General features: G+C 35.7%; 1 protein-coding gene across 1 annotated transcript; it reads left to right on the top strand.

Annotated features, from left to right (window-relative positions):
• The first annotated feature begins 1,371 nt into the window (after window positions 1-1,371).
• Window positions 1,372-8,900, top strand: LOC120350089 (DNA mismatch repair protein MSH5-like). Its single transcript, XM_039422250.1, has 3 exons — window positions 1,372-1,589; window positions 4,865-5,014; window positions 8,786-8,900. Exons 1-3 carry the CDS (start codon window positions 1,377-1,379, stop codon window positions 8,831-8,833), a joined length of 411 nt encoding a protein of 136 aa, XP_039278184.1. The 5' UTR covers window positions 1,372-1,376; the 3' UTR covers window positions 8,834-8,900.
• The last annotated feature ends 4,070 nt before the right edge of the window (window positions 8,901-12,970 follow it).

Below are 12,970 nucleotides of genomic sequence, written 5' to 3'. Positions count from 1 at the left end.
TAAAAGTAGCCCTAAAGATGAAAAAATATAATACTTTCTATTATTACTGTTTGGCCGGTGAGACTGTACAGAATGGCACAGTATGAAAGACTACCAGCGTCACAAAGTTTCACAGAAAATAACTACTAGGACTATCGGCTTTAGCTGACAATGTCATTTGGAACATAACTCCCTATACCATGGGATATCTTCTAATGCTATCTTTTCTGAAGCTCCTGTACATTTTTTGTGTAATTGTTTATTTGTATTATTTGTGTTGTTTGTGTAATTTGCAGCCTATTATTTATGCTCTGTTGTAATTTTTCAGCTACTGACGTTGTTATTACATTGTTAAATTTTTCGGCAATAAAGATTTTGATTTGATTCATGATTATATTAATTAGCATTTGATATGTTATCTATTTATCTATTTATTTCATTGGCAATTACAGATTATAATTATAATAAATATAATATGATTGGGAGAAGACAACAGGCATAGCCCAAAACTGTCTTCTCCCAAATTTTTACAAAAAATAAAAGTTTCAAAAAAGAATAAGGTTAAGATTTCACTTTCACTTCAAAAATTCCAATTTGCACTTGAAAACTAATGACTAAACTAAAAATTTGAATTTCGATATTTAAAAACGGATTAAAAAAAAATAATTCACTCAAATCTCTACAAATTGGAAATTGTTGAGTAATTCTGCATAATTTTGAGCTAGAAAAGAAACACAACTTCACTATTAGCACAGCTGATATTATCTATATATATAAAAGCGAAATGGCACTCACTCACTGACTGACTGACTGACTCACTCACTCACTCACTCGCAGAACTAAAAATCTACCGGACCAAAAACGTTCAAATTTGGTAGGTATGTTCAGTTGGCCCTTTAGAGGCGCACTAAGAAATCTTTTGGCAATATTTTAACTCTAAGGGTGTTTTTAAGGGTTTAAAGTTCGTCTTTTAGCATGTATATTCTTCTTCTCGCAATCTCTTAATTATAATTGAAATGTCCATATCATTCCTGGGAATATTATATTACTAGCCGTCAGATTCGCTTCGCTCGCCATATCCGTTTAGCCAGACGTTTAGTCTGGACCCCCGACTGGATTGTCCTAACTTATGATAAAAATGCTCAAATGAAAAATGCAGGCGAGCGAAGCGAGCCTGCTGATCTCATTCTTGGACGATCCAGTCGGGGGTCCAGGGGGCGGAGCCCCCTGGCTAGACGGATATGGCGAGCGAAGCGAGCCTGACGGCTAGTTATTATAATAACACTGTGTTATGCATTTGAATATCTTATTGATTTTAGTATGTAGATATTTATTGTATTTTCCTTTGTTCATTGGGTATATTATTCTATTTACTAATCTGTTCCAGTTTGATTGCAATGGCGCAAGTGGCCAAGCAGAATGGCTACTGCCGACCTGAGTTGATTGACAGTGAGGATCAGCTGATCGAGATTGTCGACGGCAGACATCCGTTGCAAGAGATGTACGTGGACAACTTCATCTGCAACGACACATCGTCAAGTAGAGAGGCCGGCCTTGTCAAGATCATCATGGGGCCCAACAGTAGTGGCAAAAGTGTCTATCTCAAACAGGTATCACTTATAGTGTGATCATATCCAATCTACAGGGTGTCCCACGAAAGGTGTAAAAGCCAAAGATACCATAGATTCCACAAGAAATTCGCAACAAAAATGTCCAGTCAAATTTAAAATCAACTTTAGTTTTCGAGATATGTAGATTTTTAGATATTTTTGAAAATCTTCAATAACAAGAAAACTATCAGTCAAAATCGCATTCTAAGGATATGGTTGGAAGGAAGGAGAAATTTCCAATGATATTCATATAGAATATTCTTATATCAGCCTTAGTTTTCGAGTTATGTAGATTTTTCAATATTTTTGAAGAACGTTATTATCTAGAAAATTATCAGTCAAAATCTAATTCCAAGGATATGGTTGGAAAAAGGAAGAAATTTCCAATGAGATTCATATAATTTGTTCCTTTGTTTGACGTTTTTGAACGTTTTATGAACGTTCAAACTTGAAAAAAGTACATTTGTCGAGTTTAAAGCCAAATGAGTTTAAAACAGTTTGAACGCTCATAAACAGTTCAAAAACGTTAAAAAAGGAACAAATTTAATGAATCTTTTTGGAAATTTCTTCTTCTTTCCAACCATATCCTTAGAATGCGATTTTGACTGATAGTTTCCTAATTATTTACTTTTTTTAAATATCGAAATAGCTATTTATCTTGAAAACTAAGGTCGATATATTGGAGCCGTTTTGGGCGTATAAGCCTTTGGTACTTTTCTGTAAGTTGTGTAATTCTTCCACTTTTTGTGTAGTTGAGAAGTTGATATTGTGGTAATTATTCATACTGAATAAAAAAGACTAAGAAATTGTCAAAAACCACAGATTTATTGATACTGAGAAAGACCAGCTTCGGTTATTACACCATTGTCAATCTCTGATAAACTCTATCAGAGATTTTACTCTATCAGATAAACTCTATCAGAGATTGTCGAGAATTTAGTTTATCAGAGATTGGCAATGGTAATAACTGAAACCGGTCTTTCTAAGTATCAATAAATCTGTGGTTTTTGACAATTTCTTAGTCTTTTTCATTCAACATTGTGTAATTCTCATTGATTAAATAAATAAATATAAGAACATTTTACTTGGCATTTTTGTTGTAAGTTTCATGTAGAATCTATGTTCTCCGGATGTTAAACCTTTCGTGGGACACCCTTCGTATCCTCCTCCAGTTAGATTCACGTTATAGTCAGTGGAAATGATTGGACTACCCGAACCTCATTTACCACCGCCTTCTATAGTAGATATAGATAGCTGTGATTCAAGTCTTCCCGGTATATCTGATATAATATTAACTGTTAATTCTTTCTGATAAGATCAATTCTATATAAAATATAGTATACGTACAACATATCCTTTGAAAAGTAGGTTTGGTGTAACGGGAAGGAATACTCATGGTTCCAGTCATATTTATCGGGGAGGTTCCATAGAGTGTCAATATCTGTTGGTAATGAAACATGCAGCTCTTCTCGGTTACCTATGTATCAAGGAGTACCGCAGGGTTCAATATTGGGTCCCCTCTTATACCTGGTCTATGTTAATGACATCGAGAGTCACGTCAATTTCAAACTCTCTCTTTTTGCGGACGACACTACAGCTTTATTCACCAGTAGGAACAGTGAATGTTTGATAAGAGAGGCTGAGAGGTGTCTTGCTGAATTAGATTCGTGGTTTGTTCAGAATAGTCTTAGTTTGAACTACAAAAAAACTAAAGTAATTCCCTTCAGTAGAGATTATGAAAGTTTTGGAATAAACTTGAATACTCAAAGTAGAGTTGAAACTTCTGATTCCACGACATTCTTGGGTCTGATAGTGGAGAGTGATTCGAAATGGAAGCTACATATTTCTCATGTCACTGGTAAATTGAATAGAGCCTTGTTTGCATTAAGAGTAATGGTTAGAGTAGGGAGTGAAAAAACTGTTCTTTTTGTATATCACGCTTATTTTCTGTCAGTTATGAGATATGGAGTTATTTTTTGGGGAAAAAGTATAGAGAGAATAATGGAATATTCATACTGCAGAAGAAATCCATTAGGATAATTTATAAGATTAATACAATGCGCTCTTGCAGACCTTATTTTAGCGCTCTTGCGCTCAATGCGCTCTTGCTGACGGCTCCTGCTATTTATATATTAGATTTAGCAATCTTCGTTTTTAAAAATAGACGAATGTATGAGGAGAACCAGGTGAGTCATCCCCATAATACACGATTTAGAGGTTTTGTTTACTCACATCACAGACTAAGCCTGCTGGAGAGTGGCCCGTTTTATATGGGAATGAAAGTATTTAATTCAATCCCATCTCACATAAGAGAAATTGATGGCTTGAAGGAGTTCAAAAAAACACTCAGGGAATTCCTTATTGTATTGTGTCCGTACAGGTTAACAGACTTCCTTGTTGAATAATGTTTGATTGATGTATGTTATGTGGGATCTGTTGTGTTGAAATAGGAGGGATGGTAGATATTAGATTAAACTTTGACGTGTCATATACTGCGGGATCGTTGCTCCCTTAATGCAGTTCAGTAATTGTGACGAACAAGAAAAGTAAAGTAAGTAAAGTTAACCTCAACCCGAACCCAAAAACACTTGATGTAGTTTATAGTGAGGTCCACGTTTCAATGGCAGTATTAACATTGGTGCTGCTATCCTTCTCTATCTCATCAACGTTGCCAGATCGTTTCCATAAATATAGAAATAGAATCAATTAGCAAATTATTCAATATCAATTAGCAAATGATTACATCTCAATTATTAAAATTTTGTATCCAATCATTAAAAATATTATATTTCTTTACGAATAAAATATTATATATAAACAAGAATGAACAGTTAATATTACATCAGATATACCAGTATTAGCTATCCTCTAAAGATGTGGCAAGGCAGAGAATCGTCTATGCTGTTCTTCTATCTTTTTTCACTGCCAATGGCCCATATGAATAAAACTAGAGCAAATGCTCATGAGCAAGAGCATGGAGCATAAGGTTTTGTTCATGAGCATTAGGTAGAAGCATAAGCATTTGCTCATTTTTATATGAATAAGCTTTGCCTTATACTCTTACCTTATGCTCCTGAACTCTGGAGCAAATGCTAACGTATTTTAAAGATTTTTCATCAGATTTTTCTTCCTTCCTTCAAAATCTTTTTCAGATTAAGATCGTATAAATTTGTGTCCAATCTCGACTGCCAAATGTTGATTTCATTTTTGTTTATTTAAAATGTATTTTCTTTTTTTTCTCTTCGGCTGCCTTAAAAATGTTATTTTGATTTCAGGTTGCTTTGATAGCTTACCTGGCTCACACAGGCAGTTTTGTGCCGGCCACCTCAGCTCGCATCGGCATACTCGACCAGATCCACACTCGCATACAAACAACCGAATCAGTCTCAACGCAGTTGTCCGCTTTCCTCATCGACATAAGACAGGTTAGACATTCAACATTTGCAAATAAAATAAAATACTGCGTTATTTTTTAATATTTTTATTTTTTTCTGAGGGTGTTGCCCACATGATATCAGGCTTGTGCGTGGGTAATAAGGCGGATGATAATGAGAGATGAATGGGCCTACAATTTTAGGTTGCTTTTGAACTACCGGGAATTGATTTTACAAATCATGAATCTGCCGGCGCACAAGTTTTCTTTGCTGGTAGTGCCATTTTGTAAGTTAGAATATTTATTTTATCAATCTGTATTATTTTATGGCAAATAAATGAATTTGAATGAATATTCAGAGGAGTAGGCTCAAGCGGTCACCCTTCCAACGAGAGTAGCAGGCGCATGATTCTTAACTTATCTAAGCAATAGCTTATCAGCGCGACCACTGAGTCAAACCGCTCCCTAACCTACTATCTATGAGGCCCTAATGTTCGCGCTAAAGTTTGACACAAACATGTTTCATTGTAGCCTACTGTAGTTTACATGAATAACAAATTACTAATAGATGAGTAATCAAAATACAGAGTAATTTAAAAAGGACTTTACAACTTTGAAAGCACATAAATATTATTTCACATCCGTCTTTTATTTGGTCAATCGGATTTTGAAAAAATTAACCTAGTGCATTCAATCACAAGAATTAATCAATCCCTCAGATATACAGGCTGATCATAAAAGGACTCTACAATTTTGAAAGCACATAAATATTAATGAAATTACTTACAGAATTGAGAAAGGTGTCATTTGTTACAAAACACTTCAGTTTAAGGTGTAGGTGTTATTTTGGGTCTATCTTGGGTGATATTTTGGTAATGCTACATACATCCCACCGATAATCGATTTCTTGCTACACTCGTACCAGCATATCTTGTATCATGCGTAACTTGTGCAACCGCAGCGATCCGAATGTGATAGGATTTCGGAGGTCATTAAGATTGTCTGGTAGAGGCGGAACATAAACCTTATCCTTAATGAAACCTCACAGGAATAATCCATCGGTGTTAAATCCGGTGAGTGAGATGGCCATGCAATTGACTAAAATAACACCCACACCTCAAACTTGAAGTGTCTTGTAACAAAATGACACATATCTCAATTCTGTAAGTAATTTCAATAGATATTTATGTGTTTTCAAAATAATTGTAAAGTCCTTGTATATCTGGGAAAATTGATTAATTCTTGTAATTGAATGCACTAGGGTCATTTTTTCAAAATCCGATTGACCGTAAAACGTATGTGTATATAAGAATAATTTTTCCACTTAGTGTTACTTATACTTTTCCTTCTTCAACATAATTGCTGGGAAGGTTGAAACATTTTTCATACCAGTGGACTAGTCTATAAAAGTTCATAAATTTCTGCCGCCAAATGAGCTTAAGTGAACTATAACGTTGTTTTGGAGCTTCTCATAAGTATGGAAGCTGGCCCCTCAAAGTCAAGTCTTGAGTTTGAGGGAAAAATATAAGCTACTACTGGTCAAGCCAGGTTTGTAAGGAGGGTGATCGAAATTTTCCCATTATTCTATTTTCTGGGGAAGTCGTTTGGTTGCTCCAGTAATTGAGTCCGAGTTGTCAGTCATGCATCATGACGATTTCGGAAATAATTTCAACCGACGTCATTCATTTTCCGTGATCATTCATGCACAACATCGTCACTCATTACGTTTTCTGCGTAAACTTCTATTTTTCATTAGATTTACGCTGAACTATTGCATTTTGCTTGCAAAAAGTAATAACGATACGTAACTGGCACTTGACGGCAGACTCAAGGAGGCGGCCTTGTTTGTAGTTCTATATTCTATAACTTGACATCAATTTTGTTGATCTGGCCGCACCGATCACAGGGCGTTGTTTGGTGGGGATGATAAGTTGTTTAGCTCTGTGAAAGTCTCCCCCCTACCGCCTGTCTGTGTCTTATGATATGAGATCTGAGGTTGAAAAAAATGACCCTTGTATATCTTTATGGCGTAGCTTTATGTAGGCGACGTATGTTTTTACCTTCTCTAAGCAATAGCTTATCAGCACGACCACTGAGTCAAAACCGCTCCCTAACCTACTATCTATGAGGCCCTAATGTTCGCGCTAAAGTTTGACACAAACATGTTTCAGTGTAGCTTACTGTAGTTTACATGAATAACAAATTAGTAATAGATAAGTAATCAAAATACATAGTGATAATAAAAGGACTTTACAACTTTGAAAGCACATAAATATTTATTTACACATCCGTCTTTTATTATGGTCAATCGGATTTTGAAAAAATGACCCTAGTGCATTCAATCACAAGAATTAATCAATTTCCCCAGATATACAGGCTGATCATAAAAGGACTCTACAATTTTGAAAGCACATAAATATTTAATGAAATTACTTACAGAATTGAGAAAAGTGTCATTTGTTACAAAACACTTCAGTTTAAGGTGTAGGTGTTATTTTGGGTCTATCTTGGGTGATATTTTGGTAATGCTACATACATCCCACCGATAATCGATTTCTTGCTACACTCGTACCAGCATATCTTGTATCATGCGTAACTTGTGCAACCGCAGCGATCCGAATGTGATAGGATTTCGGAGGTCATTAAGATTGTCTGGTAGAGGCGGAACATAAACCTTATCCTTAATGAAACCTCACAGGAATAATCCATCGGTGTTAAATCCGGTGAGCGAGATGGCCATGCAATTGACTAAAATAACACCCACACCTCAAACTTGAAGTGTCTTGTAACAAAATGACACATATCTCAATTCTGTAAGTAATTTCAATAGATATTTATGTGTTTTCAAAATAATGTAAAGTCCTTGTATATCTGGGAAAGTTGATTAATTCTTGTAATTGAATGCACTAGGGTCATTTTTTCAAAATCCGATTGACCGTAAAACGTATGTGTATATAAGAATAATTTTTCCACTTAGTGTTACTTATACTTTTCTTCTTCAACATAATTGCTGGGAAGGTTGAAACATTTTCATACCAGTGGACTAGTCTATAAAAGTTCATAAATTTCTGCCGCCAAATGAGCTTAAGTGAACTATAACGTTGTTTTGGAGCTTCTCATAAGTATGGAAGCTGGCCCCTCAAAGTCAAGTCTTGAGTTTGAGGGAAAAATATAAGCTACTACTGGTCAAGCCAGGTTTTAAGGAGGGTGATCGAAATTTTCCCATTATTCTATTTTCTGGGGAAGTCGTTTGGTTGCTCCAGTAATTGAGTCCGAGTTGTCAGTCATGCATCATGACGATTTCGGAAATAATTTCAACCGACGTCGTCATTTTCCGTGATCATTCATGCACAACATCGTCACTCATTACGTTTTCTGCGTAAACTTCTATTTTTCATTAGATTTACGCTGAACTATTGCATTTTGCTTGCAAAAAGTAATAACGATACGTAACTGGCACTTGACGGCAGACTCAGGGAGGCGGCCTTGTTTGTAGTTCTATATTCTATAACTTGACATCAATTTTGTTGATCTGGCCGCACCGATCACAGGGCGTTGTTTGGTGGGGATGATAAGTTGTTTAGCTCTGTGAAAGTCTCCCCCTACCGCCTGTCTGTGTCTTATGATATGAGATCTGAGGTTGAAAAAAATGACCCTTGTATATCTTTATGGCGTAGCTTTATGTAGGCGACGTATGTTTTTACCTTCTGGCTAAAAAAATTGATTTGATAACTAGTTTTGCTTTTGCTCTACCTGCTCATTATGCGTTTACCCTAATTTATTATTCAAAATTATTTAATTTTGTTTTTAATTTTATCGACAGATGACACTGTCGATATTCAACTCGACCATCGCTCGCTGCTGGTCGTAGACGAATTCGGCCGAGGACACGGCTGAACTGGACGCCTGGCGATGGCGGCCGCCTTTGTCCGCCATTTGTGTGGCGTGGCCCCGCCCACTGTCCCCACCTCCTCGTCTCCACCCACTCGCAATCGCTGCCAGATCTCCTGCTGCCGCACCCTCATGCCAACATACTCACTTTGCTGGTAATATAGTATATTAATTATATTAGTTAGATGTCAATTTATTAAGGCTGTGCAAAGGCTAAAAATAACTTTCCACTGGTGATATTTTTCAAGTTTTTTCCGATTAGTATACTATCAAGCTACAAAATGAAAAAGTTTTCTCAGGAATTTTTTTTTCCGATCATTACTTTTTGAGGTATGAGCGCCTTTTTACTTGAGTTATTTTTGGTCATTTTTGGTAAATTGAATAACTTTCTCAAAAATTGATACTTCGAAACTTTTTGTTTTATTCAATCAACAATACCATGAAGAATTCATCCTCTAAATCTCATGATTTATCTCTTACCGAATTTGAAATGTTCTGTCCGAAATTAAAATTTAGGCGCTCATATCTCAAAAAAATTATCGAAAAAATGTTTTCCTGAGAAAACTTTTATTTTTGATACTTGATATATACGAATCGAAAACTTTGAAAAATATCAACATTAGAAGTTTATTTTTAGCATTTGCACAGCCTTAAACTTAAAGATGATTTTGTATACCTGGGCTCCCTCGTCGATGGTAAAAAAAAACGAAACAACAAAGGCTTCGGCTTCTATTAAAACAAAAATTTCTTGTGATGGAACTGTGGAGGTAAGTGGTGCGCACCAAAACATCAAATAAAGACCCAGATCATACTTCGTCACCTCTGCCTTCTCAAATATTTCTCATGTTAGTGATGCTACTGAGCAAAAAGTGTATTAGATCAATCGTCCACCTCTGAAAGCCTGCTCATGAATTATGGATGAAAAGTTGCTGCTTCTGGAGGAAGAAAATGAACATTTAAAAGTCGACTTCGGGAGATGGAGGTTGCAGCGGAATGCCGCCCTGAATCGGTCCATTGAGCTGGATCTCCAACGGTTGCAGCGTATTGATGCTGCAAGTGCCAAGGATGCAGAGTCTCAAACTGATTGCTTGTACCCACACTGCCAATGCCCAGGACGGCACAATGACAAAACGGTTGTCTCTTATCAGTAAGAATGGCTAAGTGATGACGATATAGTGTTTATACTGAGTCATTGTTCTCTAGCTATAATGGCCTAGTTGTGGTGGACCCGGTTGTAGTTGCATCTCTAAATAACGCTGGTGGACTATGCTCACTCTTTTTCAATTCAGGTCTGTACGTCAACAAGAATGTTGCTTTCATACTAATAACAATTATTGTTCTGTTGATTCAAATTCGAGGTGGAACGGCACACTTGGAGCCTGGTTATTTATGATTACGTTGACAAATCCTTCTATAATTTTGACTCGCTATCGAATTGTAATAAGCGAACACTGGATGCACTATGGAAAGACTGAATCCCATTTTGATACAAAAAAGGTGACTCATGTGACTTGCTTGCAGCAGACAAATTCATATGACTGGGAAGTTTTTGTTCTCTTCCACCTCGAAAGTCTATGTAAAATCTAGATCTGAAGATATGAATAGCTGGCCTTGATAAGATTATTAAGTTTGATAATTTTGACACTAATATGTATAGATGGCATGTCCTGAAGATAATATGTAATTACTTGAAACCTCAAAATAGCTATAATATGACACTCCCAATAATATCAGTAAATGCCTCAGTGCCTTCCAAATAGTGTAACAAACAAACCCGCCTAGCAACTAGAAACAATTTTTCACAGACTTGAGTAGTGAGCCTACTAAGAAGAGGAGGATAAAGCAAAGCTAGTCAACCCAATAAACAACCTCTTTCTTCCCAACACCCGCAACAAAAATATCAGCACCCAAAACAAAAATCAGGGCTGTACATGGATAGTCCAGGGCAGAAATGTTTGTTAATAACCTAATTAATAAAAGTAATAATTCAGACATTAAAAGTATTCTAAAGCCTGGTGCTAGATTTCAGGATGTAACAAAGAATCTATACTGATTGTTCTAACCTTGGACCAAGAGATGTAGCTGTATTCGTAGCGGGGACAATTGATGTGTCTAGGAATGAAGCCAAGGAATTCATATAACACTGCGTCGAAGGCTTCAGAGATGAGGCATACAAGAGTTTTGTTCTTTGATGTCCCTAAAGATATGATCTTCCTAAATGGTCTTGTGTGAATGAAGCTATTACGTGGACAAATAAGAGATTGATAAAATAAGTAAGCATTTTAAAAGTTACAGTTTTCAAGTTGAGTGGGCTTGGAATCGAGTTTCATACACAGCATGGTCTGCACCTGAATATAGGGGTAAAGAATATATTGTCAAGTGTATTTTAAATGAGCTGAATTATAACTCAGTTGCTAGCTGTAGGGAGCCGATAATCTAAAAAACTAGGAGAGCTATCCGATCTGAGTATGATCAATTTCGGTTATCAGATAATGGGTGTAGATCTAAAGAAGATGATAATTCAACTTCAATATCATTGTGTGAGATTTGAGCATTTTATCTCATATCTCCAGGCCTATCAATGACAATTCACGAGCAAACTTGAACAACATACATAAGAAAAAAACTGAATCATGTAAAAGGTATATCTCTATTGTTGGTTGGAACACTCAAGATTTAATAGTAGTTATGATGAACTGACATGTTTGATAAAGGAGATTCATTCGATATAATATGTATAAGCGAGCATTGGTTAGTAAATAGAGCTGAGGTTGAGTCTATAGGTATCCTGGATATAAGATTGCAATTACTATTGTAGAGCCAATATGTAGAGGAGGAACAATGATTATAGTTAGAATTGTCTTGATACTATAGAATTAAATAAATTAATGAATGTCTGTAGAGCATGTTTGTGAAATATCAGCTATTGAGATTCCTATCTAATGTAATATGTTTGTCCATATACAGACCTGACACTAATCTTGAATTGTTCTTCTCTGTGTTTGAGGATGTATATGTTCGCTAAATTGTGGAAATAAGTCATTGATAGTGTCAGGAGACTTCAATATCAATATCAAAGAAAGCAATAGAATTACAAGGAGTTTACTGGCTCTGACTGAAGCCTTTAACTACAACCTGTAACCTTTGAAATTACCAGGCCAGGAAGAGATAATAGTGGAACATGCATAGATAACATTTTCACAACAATTCAAGAGGAGAATCGCATCTCATCGGTTCTGCATACAGTCATGTCTGATCATGATGCAGTTGTGCTGAAAATTAACAATGATGGTCAAGTACCAAGCCCTGTTGCCATCATATAGATTTCTTAGAGTAATAAATAGTTCCCACTGTCAACATTTCTGTCATTTATTGAATAACTTCAATTGGTTGCCAATTTATACTTTCAAAACAATCACTGAAAAGGTAGAGTTTTTTTCCATCATTTCATGCAACAGGTTGAGGTAGCCTTCCAAGTAGAAAAATAAAGTGCAAGGGACGCTAAATGGTCAAATAAAAGATGGTATAATGCAGAGTTAAAGAAGCTTAGAACACAGTGTCTGACATTGTATAGAACGTATAGAGATACTGGAATAGAGAGGTATAATGCAGAATACAAATATTATAAGACTAATATAGAGCTGCATACATAATACTAAGCTTGAATACACAAAAATTTATAGGTATTACTAATAATAAGGCTAAGGCGATGTGGGATATAATAATAACTCTTTGAATAGAAAGATAAGAAAGAGCCGGAAGAAAGATATATCCTGATAGTTCAATAATTTTTTTGTAAATAGACACATATAAATATATGTCTCTGAGTGTAATAGTAGAAATGATGTGCCACTTTTTAATCATAATAGATGTATAAGTGAAAAATTCAAGTTCCCAGAATTCACAGTTACCAAAGTGTACAATACCTTGATGAAGTTGAAAAATAGCGAATCGTATGATGTAATGGTTTAAAATCATTAATAAAGATTGCAGCCCCTACATAGCGGAAATTGTCACATACCTGTTCAATGAATGTATAAATAACTGCATCTACCCAGATTCCTAAATATAGTAAAGTATTACCAATACATAAGGGAGGCTCTAAAGGTGACGTCAG

This window comes from Nilaparvata lugens, chromosome 2 (assembly GCF_014356525.2).
Source record: "Nilaparvata lugens isolate BPH chromosome 2, ASM1435652v1, whole genome shotgun sequence".
In the NCBI taxonomy this organism is placed as follows: domain Eukaryota; kingdom Metazoa; phylum Arthropoda; class Insecta; order Hemiptera; family Delphacidae; genus Nilaparvata; species Nilaparvata lugens.
The sequence above is the reverse complement of the archived record's forward strand: the minus strand, read 5'-3'. Positions and strand labels throughout refer to the sequence as shown.

Excerpts from the sequence above, each read along its gene's own strand:
- LOC120350089 (XM_039422250.1), top strand. The coding sequence starts at position 1,377 with ATGGCGCAAGTGGCCAAGCAGAATGGCTACTGCCGACCTGAGTTGATT. Across the intron at positions 1,590-4,864 it reads AAAGTGTCTATCTCAAACAG|GTTGCTTTGATAGCTTACCT; the intron begins GTATCACTTATA and ends TTTTGATTTCAG. Across the intron at positions 5,015-8,785 it reads TCCTCATCGACATAAGACAG|ATGACACTGTCGATATTCAA; the intron begins GTTAGACATTCA and ends TTTTATCGACAG.